General features: G+C 50.0%; 1 protein-coding gene across 3 annotated transcripts in view; it reads right to left on the bottom strand.

Moving 5' to 3' along the window:
* PLTP (phospholipid transfer protein) overlaps positions 1-4,466 on the bottom strand; it is a 35,171-nt gene extending 30,705 nt beyond the window's left edge. Inside the window, exon 1 of one of the 3 annotated variants that reach the window (XM_067468339.1) lies at positions 4,388-4,466. Coding sequence is in view for 1 of the 3 variants with exons in the window: in XM_067468338.1 (XP_067324439.1) it covers positions 2,525-2,526 (2 nt within the window). In the remaining 2 variants the exon portion in view is untranslated. Of the gene's footprint in view, positions 1-2,524; positions 2,547-3,273; positions 3,328-4,387 lie in introns of those variants that run through there. The other 2 variants (XM_067468340.1, XM_067468338.1) reach the window with 2 other exon arrangements.
* Between the last annotated feature and the right edge of the window lie 16,300 nt (positions 4,467-20,766).

The raw sequence follows: 20,766 nt of genomic DNA, 5'->3' as shown, positions 1-20,766 counted from the left end.
AGGACAGCATTACAGATCCACTGAACTCCAGCTGAAATATCTACAAGCCTTGGCTGGTAGGTCTACTCGATACCCAGACGCATTTGGAATCGGTAGTAGGACCCACACCGATGAGGCATAGATAGAAAGCAGCCTGGGAGAGGTTAAATAGGGTTTTTTTCCGACAGAGTAAGTACAGTTAATCAAAGTGTCACACCTGGAATATTGTGTCACACCTGGAATATTGTGTCCAATTCTGGGCACCACAATTCAAGAGAGATATTGACAAGCTGGAATGTGTCCAGAGGAGAGCGACTAAAATGATAAAAGGTCTGGAGAACAAGCCCTATGAGGAACGGCTTAGGGAACTGGGCATGTTTAGCCAGAAGAAGAGAAGGTTGAGAGGAGATATGATGAGGGCCATGTATACATATGTGAGAGGAAGCCACAGGGAGGAGGAGGGAGCAGATCAAGGGTCTGGAGAACAAGTCCTATGAGGAGCAGCTTAGGGAGCTGGGCATGTTTAGCCTGAAGAAGAGAAGGCTGAGAGGAGATATGATAGCCATGTATAAATATGTGAGAGGAAGCCACAGGGAGGAGGAGGGAGCAAGCTTGTTTTCTGCTTCCTTGGAGACTAGGACGCGGAACAATGGCTTCAAACTACAAGAGAGGAGATTCCACTTGAACATGAGGAAGAACTTCCTGACTGTGAGAGCCGTTCAGCAGTGGAACTCTCTGCCCCGCAGGGAGTGTGGTGGAGGCTCCTTCTTTGGAGGCTTTTAAATAGAGGCTAGATGGCCATCTGTCAGGGGTGCTTTGAATGCAATATTCCTGCTTCTTGGCAGAATGGAGTTGGACTGGATGATGGCCCAGGAGGTCTCTTCCAACTCTTGGATTCTATGAAAGTCAGGTACCAGCCTTGAAGTGTTGTTTGAACCATTGAAGATTTGTTGTGTGTTCCATAATAAAGACTTGGTTGTATCATTAAAGACTCTAAAGACCATCACTTCAGAAAAATCCCTGAGAATCTCTGGCCTGGGCTCCCTTCCCAAAGAGAGTCACTCAGCCTGGAAGTCAAACTCTATTTCTCTCCCTGACCACGTAAACATGCCATTCAAGGCCATTAAAACAACAACAACAACAGCAACAAATCAAACAAATCCAAACAGACAATGCAACACATTCAACAGTCATAACAATCGCATGAGAAGTAATCATCACAAGTTAAAACACTCCCAATAAGATGAGGGCTCAAAGGGGCTGCAAACAGAAGCCAAGGCAGGAGGTTGGACTGGGTGGCCCACAAGGTCTCTTCCAACTCTAGGATTCTAATGCTCACCTTTTTTGGCTAAAGGTGTACGTTGAGGTGCGCATTAGATTTGATGGTGCATTAGACTGCTCACATTTGTGATTGTCCTGCTTCTTGGCAGAATGGGGTTGGACTGGGTGGCCTACGAGGTCTCTTCCAACTCTAGGATTCTAAGGTGGCCTGCTTTGGTCATAGAATCCTAGAATCAAAGAGTTGGAAGAGACCTCCTGGGCCATCCAGTCCAACCCCATTCTGCCAAGAAGCAGGAATATTGCATTCAAATCACCCCTGACAAATGGCCATCCAGCCTCTGCTTAAAAGCTTCCAAAGAAGGAGCCTCCACCACACTCCGGGGCAGAGAGTTCCACTGCTGAACGGCTCTCACAGTCAGGAAGTTCTTCCTCATGTTCAGATGGAATCTCCTCTCTTGTAGTTTGAAGCCATTCTTCCCTTGCGTCCTAGTCTCCAAGGAAGCAGAAAGGAAGCTTGCTCCCTCCTCCTCCTCCCTGTGGCTTCCTCTCACATATTTATACATGGCTATCATATCCCCTCTCAGCCTTCTCTTCTTCAGGTTAAACATGCCCCGCTCCTTAAGCCGCTCCTCATAGGGCTTGTTCTCCAGACCCTTGATCATTTTAGTCGCCCTCCTCTGGACACATTCCAGCTTAGAGTCAATATCTCTCTTGAATTGTGGTGCCCAGAATTGGACACAATCTTCCAGGTAAAGTGGTCTAACCAAGGCGGAATGGAGCATGGGGAGCATGACTTCCCTAGATCTAGACACTAGGCTCCTCCTCTTGATGCAGGCCACAATCCCATTGGCTTTTTTTGCCGCCACATCACATTCCTGGCTCATGTTCCCCTTCCTCCCCACGAGGACTCCAAGATCTTTTTCACACGTACTGCTCTCGAGCCAGGCCTCATTGTCCCCCATTCTGTCTCTTTGCATTTCATTTTTCCTCCTTCCTCCTCCTCTCTTGGTGACCTATTCATGGCCCTGCCCAAGATCTGAGGGTGGTGGCTAATGGCTATGGATCCTACTGGATCCTCAGTGGCAATCCCTAGGTCAAGGTCAAGGTTTCCCCCTGACATGAAGCCTAGTCGTGTGTCCATCTCCTTTTCTAAGCCGAAGAGCCGGTGCTGTCCACAGACACCTCCAGGGTCATGTGGCCACTGCCATGACTGTATGGGATGCTGTTACCTTCCCGCCGAAGTGGTACCTATTGATCTACTCACATTTGTGCTTTTCCTGCTCCTTGGCAGAATGGGGTTGGACTGGATGGTCAGCAAGGTCTCTTTCAGCTCAGTGGTTCTATGATTCTATGATCTGCATGTTTTCGAACTGGCAGAAGCTGGGGCTAACAGCAGGAGCTCATCCCGCTCCCTAGATTTGAATCAACAACCTTTTGAACAGCAAGTTCAGCAACTCGGCATTTGAAGCCGCTGCACCACCCTTGCCTGTATTGCCTTTGAAACAAGGGGGGAAGGGGGGAGAGAGAATGGCGGTGGGAAAGAGTGGTGTGCCTGAGACAAGTGGTGTGTCCTGTGCTAAGGTTGGAACCCCTGTTTGCAGGATCTCACTCCATGGTGGCCACTGTGGCAATGAGAGGAGGAGGAGGAGGCTCCAGGAGAGAGAGAGAGAGAGGAGGCCGCCTTCTCGGGTTGTTGTTGTTGTTGTTGTTCCTTCGTTCAGTCCTTTCCGGCTCTTGGTGACCCCATGGACCAGGCCAGGCCAGAGCTCCCTGTGGGCCGTGGCCACCCCCAGCTCCTTCAAGGTCCATCCAGTCCCTTCAAGGATGCCATCCACCCCCCTTGCCCATCTTCTCAGGTCCAGCCACCCAAACCAGGCACAGCAAGAACTCAATGGGACAAGCATGACATCCTCAGGGAGATCTCTCTCTCTCTTTCTCTCTCTCTTCCTAGAGAGAGGGGACTTCCAGAGCGAAGAGGGGGGAAGGCAAGAGAGGAAGGGCCCCCCCACTCACCTGAGGCCGAGGGTCTCTCTCTCTGGGCGTGGGAGGGCCCGGCCAAGACCCCTCGCCGGGCGGAGGACGCCCCTCCCTCCCTCCCTCCCACCCAACCCAAGGAGTGGCCCCCCGCCCGGAAGAGGGGCCTCGCTGCTGGGGGAGGGGGCTCTCCCACACCACGGGCACCCTAGAGGTCATCCAGTCCACCCCGGGAGGGGGCTCCTCGGGACGAGACCCCTCGGTGGAGCATTCGGGACGAGACCCTTCCCAATCACAACAACCACAAGTGTCTTTCAGTCCCGGCAGCCTCTCCCACCCACCAGAGAGAGCCGTTCAGCAGTGGAACTCTCTGCCTTCCCCGGAGGGAGTGTGGTGGAGGCTCCTTCTTTGGAAGCTTTGAAGCAGAGGCTGGATGGCCATCTGCCAGGGGTGCTTTGAATGCAATATTCCTGCTTCTTGGCAGAATGGAGTTGGACTGGATGATGGCCCAGGAGGTCTCTTCCAACTCTTCTAGGATTCTAGGATTCTTCCAGGGGGCTGAGGGCGGCTGACCCAACCCTCCAAGGCATCCAATGCAAGGGAAATAGAGGGGTCCACCGGAGGAGGAGGAGGAGGAACAGGACCAACCACAGCAGAACACCCCCCCCCCCATACACACACGCACATACACACACTTCCCGAAGAGTGAGGGAACCCAACCCAAGTCAGACCAACTCTTCTGTCAGAAGGCCAAGAGAGCCAACCTACGTGGGCACTCCTCTATTCCAAGTGACAATCAAGCCCCCTCCCTCCCCCCCCCCCCCGGCCCTTTCTTTCCTTCCTCCCCTCCCCTTGGGGGTGAGGATGCGCGAGGAGGAAAGAAAGAGGGAACCTGGCTGGTCGGTCCTGGGTCGGGGGGGGGGGGGGGGTCCCAGGGGCCGCGCTGTAGGTGGGTGGGGGGCTCTGAAGGGGACTCCTTTAGGACTCCAAAGTGGGCCGGGGTCAAGGAGGGGGGGGATGTCGGGTGCCCCCCTCCTTCCTTCCTTCCGCCCTGCAGCGGGCCTGGGGGGTCTCAGGGGCACGTAGCGCCCCCTCCCCCGTCCTCCCCTCCTCCTCCCCCCCCTCTCCCTCCCCCCCATTGCCCCGGACTTGCCGGCCTGGGTGGGGGCGTCCTCTCCCGGCGGCGGCGGCAGCGGCTTCTGATCCGCCGGACTCGCCTGGCCTGGCCTGGCCTGGCCGCCCCTCCCTCCCTCGTCTTCCCTCCCTCCCTCCCTCCCTCCGGACAGAGAGGGGAGGGGGTGCCCTGGGCCCTGGGCCTCTCTCTCTTCCAGGGGGGAAGGGAGGGGGCCGCGCCTCCTTAAGGGTCTGAGGACACCCCCCCCCCCACTCTCCGCCCGGATGGAGCCCCTCCCACAAGAAAAGGCCAGCAGAGCTTGACCTCCCCCCCCTCCAAAGACCCCCTTCGGAGAAGGAAGAAGAAGAAGACGGGGGGGGGGGCGAGGACAGAGCCAAGGGTCAGCAGGCAGCACAGCCCAGGGTCACTCTGGCTCGCCTTGGGGTGCTCCCTGCCCCCTCCCCCATAACTAAGTGGCATTCAGTGCTGACCAACCTTTTCCTGACCAGGGACCCCCCTCTCTCTCTCCAGCATTGGTCCAAAAGGGATTCCGAATCAGGTTTTGGTCAATGGATTGACGAAGGCTTTGATGGCCAGAATCCCTGGGTTGTTGTAGGTTTTTTCGGGCTGTATGGCCATGGTCTAGAGGCATTCTCTCCTGACGTTTTGCCTGCACCTCTGGCAAGCATCCTCAAAGGTAGTGAGGTCTCACTACCTTACTACCTCTGAGGATGCTTGCCATAGATGCAGGCGAAACGTCAGGAGAGAATGCCTCTAGACCATGGCCATACAGCCCGAAAAAACCTACAACAACCCAGTTTTTGATGAACTTCAGATTCAATTTGGAGATTTGGGAGGCTGAGGGAGGGAATGGCCGTGGAGGCCGGGACAGGGTCTGTATTTCTAGGTGCAAAGAGGAGTGCGGACGGAAAGTGCGGCCTGGACATCAGAAGAGGGTTCCTTCTTGGGAAGAGAGCAATGTCCAATCTCGATAAAGTAGTGAAGAGTAGAGACATCACACTGGCAACAAAGGTCCATTGCATGGATGTGAGACTTGGACCAGAAGGAAGGCTGAGCGAAGGAAGAGAGGAGCTTTGGAACTGTGGAGGAAAATGCAGAGTGCCTTGGACCGCCAGAAGACCCAACCAGTCCATGCTTCAGGAAATGATGTCCAGCTGCTCATTGGAGCGAAAGAGATGAGAGGCACATCATGAGAAGGAAGGAAAGCTTGGAGAAGACAACGATGCTGGGGAAAATGGAAGGAAAAAGGAAGAGAGGCCGACCAAGAGAAAGGTGGGTGGATGGATTGAAGTGACTGGATTGACCTTGAAGGAGACCCTGGGGGTGGTGATGGCCAACAGGGAGCTCTGGCATGAGGTGGTCCATGAAGTCATCTAGAGAAGACAATGATGCTGGGGAAAATGGAAGGAAAAAGGAAGAGGGGCCAACCAAGGGAAAGGCGGGTAGATGGGATCCTTGAAGGGACTGGCTTGACCTTGAAGGAGACCCTGGGGGTGCTGACGGCCAACAGGGAGCTCTAGCGTGGGCTGGTCCATGAGGTCACAAAGAGTTGGAAACAACTGAACAAATGAACAACAAAGCCCACATCAGGTCTAGTTTCTGATACAGAATACATGCCGTCCAGGAGTGGCCATACACTCGTCCATAGGAAAACACTCTTTAATAATCTAGAGCCAATGTGGTCGTGGTCATCTTTCGTGGGCCACCAGCCTCTTCCCTCCCAAATAATAGAATCCTAGAATCAAAGAGTTGGAAGAGACCTGCTGGCCCATCATCCAGTTGAACCCCATTCTGCCAAGAAGCAGGAGTATTGCATTCAAATCACCCCTGACAGATGGCCATCCAGCCTCTGTTTCAAAGCTTCCAAAGAAGGAGCCTCCACCACACTCACTCCGGGGCAGAGAGTTCCACTGCTGAACGGCTCTCACAGTCAGGAAGTTCTTCCTCATGTTCAGGTGGAATCTCCTCTCTTGTAGTTTGAAGCCATTCTTCCATTGTGTCCTAGTCTCCAAGGAAGCAGAAAGGAAGTTCCCTCCCTCCCTCCTCCCTGTGGCTTCCTCTCACATATTTATACATGGCTCTCATCATATCTCCTCTCAGCCTTCTCTTCTTCAGGCTAAACATGCCCAGCTCACCAAGCCGCTCCTCATAGGGCTTGTTCTCCAGACCCTTGATCCTTTGAGTCTCCCTCCTCTGGACACATTCCAGCTTAGAGTCAAGATCTCTCTTGAATTGTGGTGCCCAGAATTGGACACAATATTCCAGGTGTGGAAAACCATATTGAATAATCTAGAGCCAATTTGGTCGTAGTCATCTTTCGTGGGGTACCAGCCTCTCCCCTCCCAACATCCCAGTTGCCTCGGCACCCTAAGAGATTTCACAAGAGCAAAGCAAGCACAGAAGACTAGGCCAGGCCTGGGCAAACTTGAGCCTTCCCTCCCTCCAGGTGTTTTGGACTCCAGCTCCCACCATTCCTAGTGGTCAGTAGGCTGTTAGGAATTATGGGAGTTGAAGTCCAAAACACCTGGAGGGAGGACCAAAGTTGGCCCAGGCCTGGACTAGACTGAGTCTGCCTTCCTTTGGCCAAATCAGGAGGAGGCAGGGCTCACGAGGAAAGACCCCTTCTTTCCTTCCTTCCTTCCTTCCTTCCTTCCTTCCTTCCTTCCTTCCCTTTTCCTAGGTATAGAGACCCCATCGTGGAGGCCCCTGCCTGCCATTTAGTGCTGTCCTCTGAGGTTGAGAGAGCGTGCCTTTAGGGTCCCCATTAGTCAGATATGATGCAAAGCTCTGCAACAACAACAACACTGTATTGTCGCAGGCTTTCATGGCTGGAATCACTAGGTTCTTGTGGGTTTTTTCGGGCTATTTGGCCATCTTCTAGAGGCATTCTCTCCTGACGTTTCGCCTGCATCTATGGCAAGCATCCTCAGAGGTAGTGAGGTCTACCTCACTACCTCTGAGGATGCTTGCCATAGATGCAGGCGAAACGTCAGGAGAGAATGCCTCTAGAAGATGGCCAAATAGCCCGAAAAAACCCACAAGAACCTAACACCAACACTGTCTGCATCTGCTTTTGTTGATGCTGCTGCTGCTGTGTTTGTTGACCTTGCTTTGAATTCTCTTCTTTTGGAATCTTATCTGCGCTTTGACCGTGTCTTTGTTCCCAAACGGACTTGCGTTCCATCCCGGCCTGGGAACAAGGCAAGAAGTTCATCAACAAAACCCCAGGACCCCTGCCTTCCAATCTGTGGCTTGTGTTCTTTTGCTTTCAAATCCATGCTTGAAGCAGCTGAGATGTTTCAAAACAATTCCCGGCCATTGAAGGCATGTCCTTTCTGCTTTTGAGCTTTGCGTGCCTCGATCTCGGGAAGCCACCCTGAATCCTGGGGTTGGGGAAATAAACACAGCCACACAAATAAAGCGGCAGGCTTGGATCAAAGCAGAGGCCAAGCAGGACATTGTGGTGAAGCGGGGAGGGGGAAGGGGTCCGGACCACCCAGCCACTCTCAGCAGATGGACAGATGGAGAGGAGTCGCCCAAGAGGCCAGCAGCGCTTCCGCCCAGGAGCAAAGCAGGCCTCAACTCTCCCTAGAAATCAAAACCACTTTGGACACATCATGGGATTGAATCATAGAACCCTAAACTTGGAAGGGATCCCCAAAGGCCATCCAGTCTGACCCTCTTGGGAGTGGCTTAGGGACCCCTATGAGGAGCGGCTTAAGGAGCTGGGCATGTTTAGCCTGAAGAAGAGAAGGCTGAGAGGAGATATGATAGCCATGATGTATAAATATGTGAGAGGAAGCCACAGGGAGGAGGAGGGAGCAAGCTTGTTTTCTGCTTCCTTGGAGACTAGGACGCAATGGAACAATGGCTTCAAACCACAAGAGAGGAGATTCCATCTGAACACGAGGAAGAACTTCCTGACTGTGAGAGCCGTTCAGCAGTGGAACTCTCTGCCCCGGAGGGAGTGTGGTGGAGGCTCCTTCTTTGGAAGCTTTTAAGCAGAGGCTGGATGGCCATCTGTCAGGGGTGATTTGAATGCAATATTCCTGCTTCTTGGCAGAATGGGGTTGGACTGGATGATGGCCCAGGAGGTCTCTTCCAACTCTTTGATTCTATGATTCTATGATTCTTCTGCCAGGCAGGGAGACATAAGCAAAGCACACCCAACAGATGGCCATCCAGTCTCTATTTTAAAAACTCCAGAGATGGAGATTCAACCGGATTCCAGAGTCTATTGCTATTTATTTATTTATTTATTTGTTGTGTCAGGACAACCAGTCACTTATGTTACATTTCTAACAGAACAAAGCAAGCAAACAGACAAAATACAAAATTTGTGAGTTTGGTAGTGGATTAAATGTCCTTTGACCAGTATCTGGCCCCTTGGAGTGCCTCTGGTGTTGCCGCAAGGAGGTCCTCCCTTGTGCATCATGTGGAAGAAGGGCTCAGGGTGCATTGCAGCAGGTGGGTCAGTGGTTGGCTCTTCTCCACACTTGCATGTCGTGGACTCCACTTTGTGGCCCCATTTCCTAAGGTTGGCTCTGCATCTTGTGGTGCCAGAGCGCAGTCTGTTCAGCGCCTTCCAAGTCGCCCAGTCTTCTTCTGTGTGCCCAGGGGGGAGTCTCTCATCTGGTATCAGCCATTGGTTGAGGTTCCGGGTTTGAGCCTGCCACTTTTGGACTCTCGCTTGCTGGGGTGTTCCAGCGAGTGTCTCTGTAGATCTTAGAAAACTATTTCTAGATTTAAGTCGTTGACGTGCTGGCTGATACCCAAACAGGGGATGCGCTGGAGATGTCTCTGCCTTGGTCCTTTCACTATTGGCTGCTGAACATTTCTTATGAATGGATGGATGGCTGCCCCACAGAGCAATGAATTCCAATGGCTGAGAGAGTCCACTTTCTGACAGTAAGAGCTGTTTGGCAGTGGAATATCTTGCTGCCTTGGAGTCTCCTTCTCAAGAGACTTGATGTCCATTCATCAGGAGGGCTTTCAAAGAATCACAGAATCAGAGAGTTGGAAGAAAGCACATGGGCCATCTAGTCCAACCCCCCGCCATGTATAAATATGTGAGAGGAAGCCACAGGGAGGAGGAGGGAGCAAGCGTGTTTTCTGCTTCCTTGGAGACTAGGACGCAAGGGAACAATGGCTTCAAACTACAAGAGAGGAGATTCCATCTGAACATGAGGAAGAACTTCCTGACTGTGGGAGCCGTTCAGCAGTGGAACTCTCTGCCCCGGAGGGAGTGTGGTGGAGGCTCCTTCTTTGGAAGCTTTTAAGCAGAGGCTGGATGGCCATCTGTCAGGGGTGCTTTGAATGCAATATTCCTGCTTCTTGGCAGAATGGGGTTGGACTGGATGATGGCCCAGGAGGTCTCTTCCAACTCTTTGATTCTAGGATTCTATGTAGGAAAAGCACACTCAACGTACTCTTTGGGGCTTGGATTTGTCTTCTTGCCTGGCAGAAGAGGGTTGGACTGGATGGCCTTGAGGGGCCCTTCCAAGTTGAGGGTTCTATGATTCTATCCCATGGTGTGCCCAAAGTGTAGGTGTTGGACTGGGTGGCATTTGAGGGGAGTCTCTTCCAACTCTCGGGTTCTATGAACTTGAGAACATGGAAAGGATTGGCCAAAGAGGAAGGCTCTGGTCAGATGGGCCTCACCAAGGAGAGTCCATGAGCAGAGCAGGTAATGAGCGAGCCTGCCATTCAGAAGGCGGATCCAGTCTGGTGAATCCACAGGGCGACAACAACACCACTTGAAGAAGGCCTGCTTCCCTCCCCATTTCCTCCACATAAACACCCATCTTGGGTCCCCAGCTGAGCCGCTGTTCTGGGGCTGAGGGTTCCGCTTTGAAGAAGGAGGAGGGCTCGGGCCAGCGGTCAGTGCCATTAAAAGCAGGGCCTCTTCCGCTCAAGCCGAGAATCCTGTGCCTTTGAGCACGTCTCCATGAGAGCGGACTGCAGAGGCCAAACTCCTTTGTCCTGTGCTCAAAAGAACCTCTCCTTGTGCATCACTTTGGGTGCATCTAGGCTGCAAAATGAATGGTGTTCTGACCCACTTTCATTACAATGGACTCCTGGGAGTTGTAGTTTCACAAAGTCTTTTGCCTTCTCTAATGCCGGGGCCTTGCAAGATGACAACTCCATCATGTTGAGCCATGAGTCAAAGCGGTGTCAGAGTGCATTCATTCTTCATTGGAGTAGATGCACCTTCAGAAGAGCGGAAAGGTGGCTAGAATCATAGAATCAAAGAGTTGGAAGAGACCTCATGGGCCATCCAGTCCAACCCCATTCTGCCAAGAAGCAGGAATATTGCATTCAAAGCACCCCTGGCAGATGGCCATCCAGTCTCTGCTTCAAAGCCTCCAAAGAAGGAGCCTCCACCACACTCCCTCCGGGGCAGAGAGTTCCACTGCTGAATGGTTCTCACAGTCAGGAAGTTCTTCCTCCTGTTCAGATGGAATCTTCTCTCTTGTAGTTTGAAGCCATTGTTTCATTGCGCCCTAGTCTCCAGGGAAGCAGAAAACAAGCTTGCTCCCTCCTCCTCCTCCCTGTGGCTTCCTCTCACATATTTATACATGGCTATCATATCCCCTCTCAGCCTTCTCTTCTTCAGGCTAAACATGCCCAGCTCCTTAAGCCGCTCCTCATAGGGCTTGTTCTCCAGACCTTTTAAGCTAAGCACAGACCTCCCTCTGGGCTACACAACTCTCTCCCTCAGCCGCACTTTATTCCGGGTGGAAGCCTTGTATATGTTAGAGACCCTAAATTGGGTCTTCTTAGGTCCGTGCAGTCACGGGAACACGTAAGGAAGGAGACAGTCCCAAAAGAGATAAAAAAACAAGGTTTATTTTTAATTTCTTCATGAAGAAGACATACAGCTTGGTAGCATGCGCAGATGCTACCCTTCAAGTGACTGCCGTGCCCCCTTGGCTTTTGACCACCAAATATATAACCTCAAGTAAACAAGAACATTTTTTTTTTGTCATGGAAAGTACTCTCTTTCCAGCCCCTCTCCCTTGACCTTCTGATGGAAAGTACCTTCTTGTACACGCAGACTCTGCACTTTATTACAACCTTTGAAGTTAACCACAACACATCCTGGGTAAGGAAGTACCTTCTTGTACCTCTACATGTCACATCTTGTTTCTTAAAAACATTTTCTTCCGTATTGCTCTTTTTAAGGAGAACCTCTCCCAGTGCCGGAGATGAGCACAGCCTCCAGAACCGGAAATGAAAGGAGAAGCCTTTGCCTGTGTATTTGTGTCTCATTGTATTTCAATGCAGCAAGGGTTTGAATGTTTGCCTGTGTCTGTTTATATGCTGTAATCCGCTCCAACTCCCCTTGGGAAGATGGGCGGAATATAAATAAACAAACAAACAAATAAATAATTGGGTTGTTGTAGGCTTTTCGGGCTATATGGCCTTGTTCTAGAAGCATTCTCTCCTGACGTTTCTCCTGCATCTATGGCAAGCATCCTCAGAGGTTTTGAGGTCAAATAATTATGTGTCATTATTATTATGTATCTAATAATAATTATTATTAGATACATGAGTCCACAGGCTTTTGTATTTGATCACATGTTGGACCCTTCCCAAGTGTCGAGGACTGTGTGATGTATCAGTGAATAATAAATGCAGATCCCAGTAGGGTGGTGGCCTTTTGCAGCTGACCGGTGCTGATTTTGTCAGTGCCAATTGCATTTAAGTGCAGGCCAAGGTCTTGAGGCATTGCACCCAGTGTGCCCATCAATATTGGGATCACCTTGACTGGCTTGTGCCTGAGTCTTTGCAATAATAACAATAATGATAACAATAATAGTAGCAATAATATTAACAACAACAACAGTTTGCACTGGCATGTCACGCAGTTTGACTTGGAGGCTGCAAGGGAGAGCGTCCTTCAAAGCACACAGCAACCCAAGGGACCAGCGCTGGACCTGGGCTCAGGCCATCTTCTCCTCCTCCTCCTTTTATGTTTTCCAAGGGCACCATTCCCCCAAATCTGGCCCTTTCAAGGCCTTGTCCCCCACTTTGCTGCTTCCACAGAGTTTGGGAAGGGACTTGGCTGGTGGTGACTGTGGGTGGCCAATGTGGCCTTTTTGGGCTTTGGCTGCCCAACGAGGCATGAACCCATGCCCAACGAGGTATTGCTCTTTTTAAGTCAGAGAAAAGGTATGTCTCCCTTTTGCTGTTAATTTCATTCAAAGCCCCTTGCTTAGCATCCTTCATGTGTAGACACCTTTCTCTTTGCATGGAAGGCTCTTTCCCAGAACAAGGGGGCCCATTCTGTGCCTGAGCAGGCATTAGCCGTAACCAAGGCAGGAGGAATGTGTCCAGGGAGACGTTGCTCGTGGGATTACGAAAGTGCTCTGGTTTTGCATGCACTTTGGAGCCAGAGAAGGGCAGAAATCAGAGATGAGAAGCAGACCCCATGGACCATCTCGTCCAGCCATGGTCCAACTTGGGCCCTCCCTCCCTCCAGGTGTTTTGGACTCCAACTCCCACCATTCCTAACAGCCTCGGGCCCCTTTAAAGGGGCCCGAGGCTGTTAGGAATGGTGGGAGTTGGAGTCCAAAACACCTGGAGGGAGGGAGGGCCCAAGTTGGACCATGCCTGGTCTACACTGTGGAATGAATGTGAAATTGTATAGGAATGCTTTTATGCCACTTTGAGTCCCCTTAGGGACAATAAAGTGGGGTATAAACACATTCAATAATAATAATAATAATAATAATAATAATAATAATAATAAGCCATTAGAACAAATGCCATCAAAGCCAGAAGTCGATGACATATCCCAAGTGTAGACTCTGCAAGGAAACAGGCAACACAATGGATGACATCCTCAGCTGCTGCAAGAAGGTCGCGCAGACAGACTCCAAGCAGAGGCATAACACCGTTGCTCAGATGATTCATTGGAACGTGTGACAAAGAACTGGTGGAATCACAAGCCGGAAAAAGTTGCAGACACCAACTCCCACCATTCCTCACAGCCTCAGTCCCCTTTATTTCACTTTTTCCTTTCCTTTTCTGCTTAAGGGGCTGAAGGGGAAGAGGAAGGAGCCCGCAGCTGTGAGGAATGGTGGGAGTTGGAGTCCAAAACACCTGGAGGGAGGGCCCAAGTTGGCCCATGCCTAGTCTACACTGTGGAATGAATGTGAAATTGTATACGAATGCTTTTATGCCACTTTGAGTCCCCTTAGGGGCGATAAAGTTGGGTATAAACACATGCAACAACAACATCAACAACAATCATAAGCCATTAGAACAAATGCCATCAAAGCCAGAAGTCAACGACATATCCCAAGTGTAGACTCTGCAAAGAAGCAGGTGACACGATGGATGACATCCTCAGCTGCTGCAAGAAGATCGTGCAGACAGACTCCAAGCAGAGGCACAACACCGTTGCTCAGATGATTCATTGGAATGTGTGACAAAGAACTGGTGGGATCACAAGCTGGAAAAAGTTGCAGACACCAACTCCCGCCATTCCTCACAGCCTCAGTCCCCTTCATTTCTCTTTTTCCTTTCCTTTTCTGCTTAAGGGGCTGAGGGGGAAAAGGAAGGGGCCCGCAGCTGTGAGGAATGGTGGGAGTTGGAGTCCAAAACACCTGGAAGGAGGGAGGGCCCAAGTTGGACCATGCCTGATTTACACCGTGGAATGAATGTGAAATTGTATATGAATGCTTTTATGCGAAGCCACTTTGAGTCCCCTTAGGGACAATAAAGTGGGGTGTAAACACATGCAATAATAATAATAATAATAATAATAATAATAATAATAATAAGCCATTAGAACAAATGCCATCAAAGCCAGAAGTCAACGACATATCCCAAGTGTAGACTCTGCAAGGAAGCAGGTGACACGATGGATGACATCCTCAGCTGCTACAAGAGGGTCGCGCAGACAGACTACAAGCAGAAGCACAACACCCTTGCTCAGATGATTCATTGGAATGTGTGACAAAGAACTGGTGGGATCACAACCTGGAAAAAGTTGCAGACACCAACTCCCACCATTCCTCACAGCCTCAGTCCCCTTCATTTCCCTTTCCTTTTCTGCTTAAGGGGCTGAGGGGGGAAAGGAAGGAGCCTGCAGCTGTGAGGAATGGTGGGAGTTGGAGTCCAAAACACCTGGAGGGAAGGAGGACCCAAGTTCACCCATTCCTGGTCTACACTGTGGAATGAATGTGAAATTGTATACAATTGCTTTTATGCCAAGCCACTTTGAGACCCCTTAGGGACAATAAAGTGGGGTATAAACACATGCAATAATAATAGTAATAATAATAATAATAAGCCATTAGAACAAATGCCATCAAAGCCAGAAGTCAACGACATATCCCAAGTGTAGACTCTGCAAGGAAGCAGGCGACACGATGGATGACATTCTCAGCTGCTGCAAGAAGATCACGCAGACAGACTCCAAGCAGAGGCATAACACCGTTGCTCAGATGATTCATTGGAACATGTGTACAAATACCACCTACCTGTGACAAAGAACGGGTGGGATCACAAGTTATAGACTCCAACTCCCACTGTGCTGGTACGGCTGTACCAGGAGCTCCAGCTTCATTTCTTCCTACTGAGTGTTTGAATGCATTCCAAGGTTCCATGCATTTTGCAAAAGGTGGCTTCCCTTGGATTGCAGTCATAGGGCTAGCCACCTGTCTATCATTCTTAAGTTTTGGTTCCGCCCCTTTTCCCAGGGCTCTGGGAGGGAAAAGGAACCATTTTTAGTTCAGTCTTATAGTGGAAAGCTTGGTTACAGGACGTGGATCAGGTCCATCTGTAGACAAGCTTCGTTTCTCACAGCATCCGGGGGAAACAGCTTCACATCTTTCATGGAAAAGGTCCAAAAGAATTCCAGCTGGAGAATCTACAAAGCCTTGGCTGGTAGGTCTACTTGGGTAACCAGAAGCAATTGGAGCCGGGAGTAGAGCCCACACCAGCAAGCACAGAAAGTAGATTGCCTGGGAGAGGTTGAAAAGGGTTTTCCTCTTAAAGAAGAGAAACAGTTCACGAATTTATTTATTTATTTATTTACTTTATTTGTATACCGCAGTTTCTCAGCCCGTAGGCAACTCAACGCGGTTGACAACAAGAGCAAAAATTCAATGCTAACAACATACACTATTTAAAAACAATTAACACCGTAATGTACTAAGTAACTACACATCAATAGACAACACATTAACATCTCGTAACTAAAATCGTGATCCAAACTCGTCATCCGTAATTCCGTTTTCCTATATTCATTATATTCGTTGCACTTTTTATCCAAACGCCTGTTCAAACAGCCAGGTCTTCAGTCTTCTTCGAAACACCATTAACGAGGGGGCTTATCTAATGTCCATGGGAAGGGCGTTCCACAGCCGGGGAGCCACCACTGAGAAGGCCCTGTCCCTCGTCCCCGCCAGTTACCTGTCCATTTGGCCAAGTTAAGAATCATAGAATCATAGAATCAAAGAGTTGGAAGAGACCTCATGGGCCATCCAGTCCAACCTCCTGCCAACAAGCAGGAATATTGCATTCAAATCATTTGTTTGACTTGTTGAAGATCGGAGAAGTGTTTGTTCAAATTGTTGAAGATCTAAGCAATAATAAAGGACTTTGTTAAACTTTTCAAGCATCTAAAGACTTTTGTATAGGAAAATCCTTAGGGCCTCTCAGCCAAGGCACCCCGGCTTCCCGCTGGGCACAAAGAGCATGTCTTGTTCAAAAGATAATTCTTATAGGCCCAGCGCATGACAGCACACCCACCATTCCTCACAGCCTCAGACCTCTTCCTTTGACTTTTTCCTTTCCTTTTCTGCTTATGGGGCTGAGGGGGAAAAGAAAGACGCCCGCAGCTGTGAGGAATGGTGGGAGTTGGAGTCCAAAACACCCAGAGGGAAAACCCAAGTTCACCCATACCTGGTCTACACTGTGGAATGAACGTGAAATTGTATACAAATGCTTTTATGTCAAGCCACTTTGACTCCCCTTAGGAGAGATAAAGCAGTGTATAACAACAACAACAACAACAACAACAACAACAACAACAACAACCTTTATTTGTACCCCGCTACCATCTCTCCAAGGGACTTGGTGTGGCTTACAGGAGGCCAAGCCCACAGCACATCAATAAACAAAAATGATAACAAATAAAATGTAATTTTTTTTTGGTGTCAGAAGCAACTTGACAAACTGCAAGTTGCTACTGGTGCGAGAGAACTGGCCGTCTGCAAGGACACTGCCCAAGGGATGCTGCCCGGATGTTTTTTATGCTTAATGTTTTCCCATCCTTGTGGGAGGCTTATGTCCCTGCATGGGGAGCCAGAGCTGACAGAGGGAGCTCATTCGCACTCTCCCCGGATTGCAACCTCTGGCCTGTTGATCTTCAGTCCTGCCGGCACATGGGTTTAAGCGCCTGAGGGGCAAAAGGAAGGGGCCTGAGGCTGTGAGGAATGGTGGAAGTTGGAGTCCAGAACCCCTGGAGGGCCCAAGTTGGCCCATGCCTATTATAGGCCATATAATGCACCTCAATGCAGTTCACACTGCATTATATGGGTCACAGACTGCATTGTATGGCAGTGTAGATCCAACCCCACTCTTGGGGGAAAGTTGGCCAATAAATGGAATTCTAATGGAGTGAGTGGCCAATTGATTGATCGATAGCCTGCAGAAACATAGGCAGGAGTTGCCATGTTCTCCTGCTCTCGGCGTCCTTTGGGGTCTTGAGCAGGGAATCGCAGCTTTTTGGTCCCTCTTGTTGTGAGGTCACGGGGAAGGCCGCCTTCCTCATCCCGCTTGGCTTCTCCGACCTCCAAATTCAGTTCCGTTGACCTAAGGGGCCAAGTGCCATTAATCTGTAAGCTCTTGCAAAGCCAACAAGGGAATTTGCTGCAGCTGACGTTGTTATCAGGACATTCCAAATGCCTGAAATGCTGCAAACAAACTCTTGCCGGTTGTGGTTTTGCACGGAGGAGGAAAGGCCGGCATCTCCAAAGCGGCAAAGCAAAGGCATTCAGGAAGACGACGCTTCAGCCCGGGACACTCTTTCTCAGCCTCAGAGGAAGGCGACGGCAGCAAATTACAGAATCCTAGCATTGGAAGGGACCCTCCCCCCCAAAAAAGCCAGCCCCCTGCCACAGTGCACAACCCAATCCGTCCTGACAGATGTTCATTCAGCCTCTCTTTAAACACTACCAAGGAAGGAGACTCCACCAGACTTCCAGGCAGTCCATGTTCCACTAGAGTTGGGAGGGACCCCCAAAGGCCATCCAGCCCGCTTCTGCCAGGAAGTAAGACACATTCTGAACCCTCCTGGCAGATGACCTCTTTAAGCAGAAAACTCAAGGAGAGGGCTTGGCATCTATCGGGGTGTGCTGTCATGCGCTGGGCCTATAATCATAGAATCCAAGAGTTGGAAGAGACCTCCTGGGCCATCCAGTCCAACCCCATTCTGCCAAGAAGCAGGAATATTGCATTCAAATCACCCCTGACAGATGGCCATCCAGCCTCTGCTTAAAAGCTTCCAAAGAAGGAGCCTCCACCACACTCCGGGGCAGAGAGTTCCACTGCTGAACGGCTCTCACAGTCAGGAAGTTCTTCCTAATGTTCAGATAATAATTGTCTTTTGAACAGGACGTGCTCTTTGTGCCCAGCGGGAAGCCGGGGTGCCTTGGCTGAAAGGCCCTAAGGATTTTCCTATGCAAAAGTCTTTAGATGCTTGAAAAGTTTAACAAAGTCCTTTATTATTGCTTAGATCTTCAATAATTTGAACAAACACTTCTCAGATCTTCAACAAGTCAAACAAATGCTTCTTAACTTGCCCAAATGGACACGTAATTGGCTTCGTGGACTGTTTCTTTTCTTTAACAAGGAAAACTCTTTTTAACCCCTCCCAGGCAATCTGGTGTGAGCTCTACTCCCGGCTCCAATTGCTTCTGGTTACCCGAGTAGACTTACCAGCCAAGGCTTTGTAGATTCTCCGGCTGGAGTTCTTTTGAATCTTTTCTACGAAAGATGTGGAGCTTTCCCCCCTGGATGTTTCTGTTTTCCCCGGATGCTGTGAGAAACGAAGCTTGTCTACAGGTGGAGCTGATCCACGCCCTGTAGCTAAGTTTTCCACTATAAGACTGAACTAAAAATGGTTCCCTTTCCCTCCCAGAGCCCTGGGAAAAGGGGTGGAACCAAAACTTAAGAATGATTAGACAGGTCATTGGCCCTATAATTGCAAACCAAGGGAAGCCACCTTACTGCAAAATGCATGGAATCTTGGAATATATGCAAACACTCAAGAGAAAGAAAATGAAGCTGAAGCTCCTGGTACAGCCGGACCAGCACACAGGGTCAACTTGAAAGCAGTGTCCAGTACCAGGACTAGTGGGGGTTGGGGGTGGGGGGGGGGGTGGAGCCCCATTTGGTGCTGTGCTTCAGATAACAAAGCATCTCTTCCCAACTCAGTTACTATTCACATAGGAATGTATGTGCAAACATGACCAACCGCATTCAATGCACAATTGGCCTGCCATGCTACGCTGTCATGGGAGTTGTAGTTTTGTGATGGGACTTCAGCTCAGAAAGAAGCGTGGATTCAGGCCTGGCGTGTCTAGTCTCCAAAGATGGAGTGAGACACGGAAAGGTTGAAGGCAAAGGAACAGAGTCTTGATTCTCCTTGGCTGAAGTAGACGCCCACAGAGTCTGACTTGCCCCAAGGACAACATGCACAAACATGTACAGGAGTTGGACAGCAGCTTGAGACAAAGGGCTTGGGCCTCCCTGAGTGCTGATGGGCTTCTGATTGGGTGAGGCATGCTGTCCACCGCTAATGATGATTGGCTCTTGGGTCTGGCCGGGACTTCAATGCATGGTCATGGCTGAGCTTGAAGATTCATGGCTGTTTCTTGGGATGTGGGTGAAGTCCAAGTAGATGGGTGAGAATGGCTGTGTTCCTCCCAGCCCAGAGAAGGACAATAAACAGGTCAAAGTGCAGGTTTTGACCTAAAAAACCCTTTACGGCTCCGGCCCAGCATACCTGTCCGAACATATCTCCTTCTACATCCCACCTCGGAGTTTCTTCTGGGGAGGCCCTGCTCTCGGCCCCACCTTTATCACAAGTGAGGCTGGTGCGGACAAGGGACAGGGCCTTCTCGGTGGTGGCCCCTCGCCTGTGGAATGCAGAAGCCTGAGAGTTCTTTGCACAACTCAGAAATATCTGCCTTACCAAACTACAAATCCCAGGATTCCATAGCACTGAGTCATACAATTAGAGTGGGGTCAACATGCACTTGTGAGTATATTACATCCAAGGACTCTGAGAATGGGTTGTAGTAAATGATAGAACCAAAGGCATCCAGTGGGTTTTGTGGAGCCCTGGGTTCAAATCCCTGCTCATCTATGAGTTCCTTTGGTCAAGCCCTCGGGGGCATGCGTGGCCCAATGGGTTAAACCCTTGTGCTGCTGAACTGCTGACCTGAAGATTGGTAGTTCGAATCCACGAGACAGGGTGAGCTCCCTCTGTTAGCCCTAGCTCCTGCCAACCTAGCAGTTTGAAAGCATTCAAATGTGAGTAATGTATTGTCGAAGGCTTTCATGGCCGGAATCACTCAGTTCTTGTGGGTTTTTTCGGGCTATATGGCCATGTTCTAGAGGCATTTCTCCTGACGTTTCGCCTGCATCTATGGCAAGCATCCTCAGAGGTGAGGTCTGAGACCTCACCTCTGAGGAAGCTTGCCATAGATGCAGGCGAAACGTCAGGAGAAATGCCTCTAGAACATGGCCATATAGCCCGAAAAAACCCACAATAACCAAATGTGAGTAGTTCAATAGGTACTGCTTCAGTGGGAAAAGGCAAAAAGACGCTCCATGCAGTCATGCCAGCCACAGACAGCGCAGGCTCCTCGGCTTGGAAATGGAAAGGAGAACCTCTCCCAGTGCCGGAGATGAGCGCAGCCTCCAGAACCGGAAATGAAAGGAGAAGCCTTTGCCTTTGCCTGTGTATTTGTGTCTCATTGTATTTCAATGTAGCAAGGAGTTGAATGTTTGCCTGTGTCTGTTTATATGCTGTAATCCGCTCCAACTCCCCTTGGGAAGATGGGTGGAATATAAACAAACAAACAAACAAACAAATGGGTTGGTGTAGGTTTTTCGGGCTATATGGCCTTGTTCTAGAAGCATTCTCTCCTGACGTTTCACCTGCATCTATGGCAAGCATCCTCAGAGGTTGTGAGGTCAAATAATTATGTGTCTAATTATTATTATTATGTATCTAATAATAATTATTATTAGATACATGAGTCCACAGGCTTTTGTATTTGATCACATGTTGGACCCTTCCCAAGTGTCGAGAACTGTGTGATGTATCAGCAAATAATGTGTGCAGATCCCAGTCAGGTGGCCTTTTGCAG

This window comes from Anolis sagrei, chromosome 4, assembly GCF_037176765.1.
Source record: "Anolis sagrei isolate rAnoSag1 chromosome 4, rAnoSag1.mat, whole genome shotgun sequence".
Lineage (NCBI taxonomy): Eukaryota > Metazoa > Chordata > Lepidosauria > Squamata > Dactyloidae > Anolis > Anolis sagrei.
Note: the sequence above shows the minus strand (reverse complement) of the source record. Positions and strands in the feature narration are given on the sequence as shown.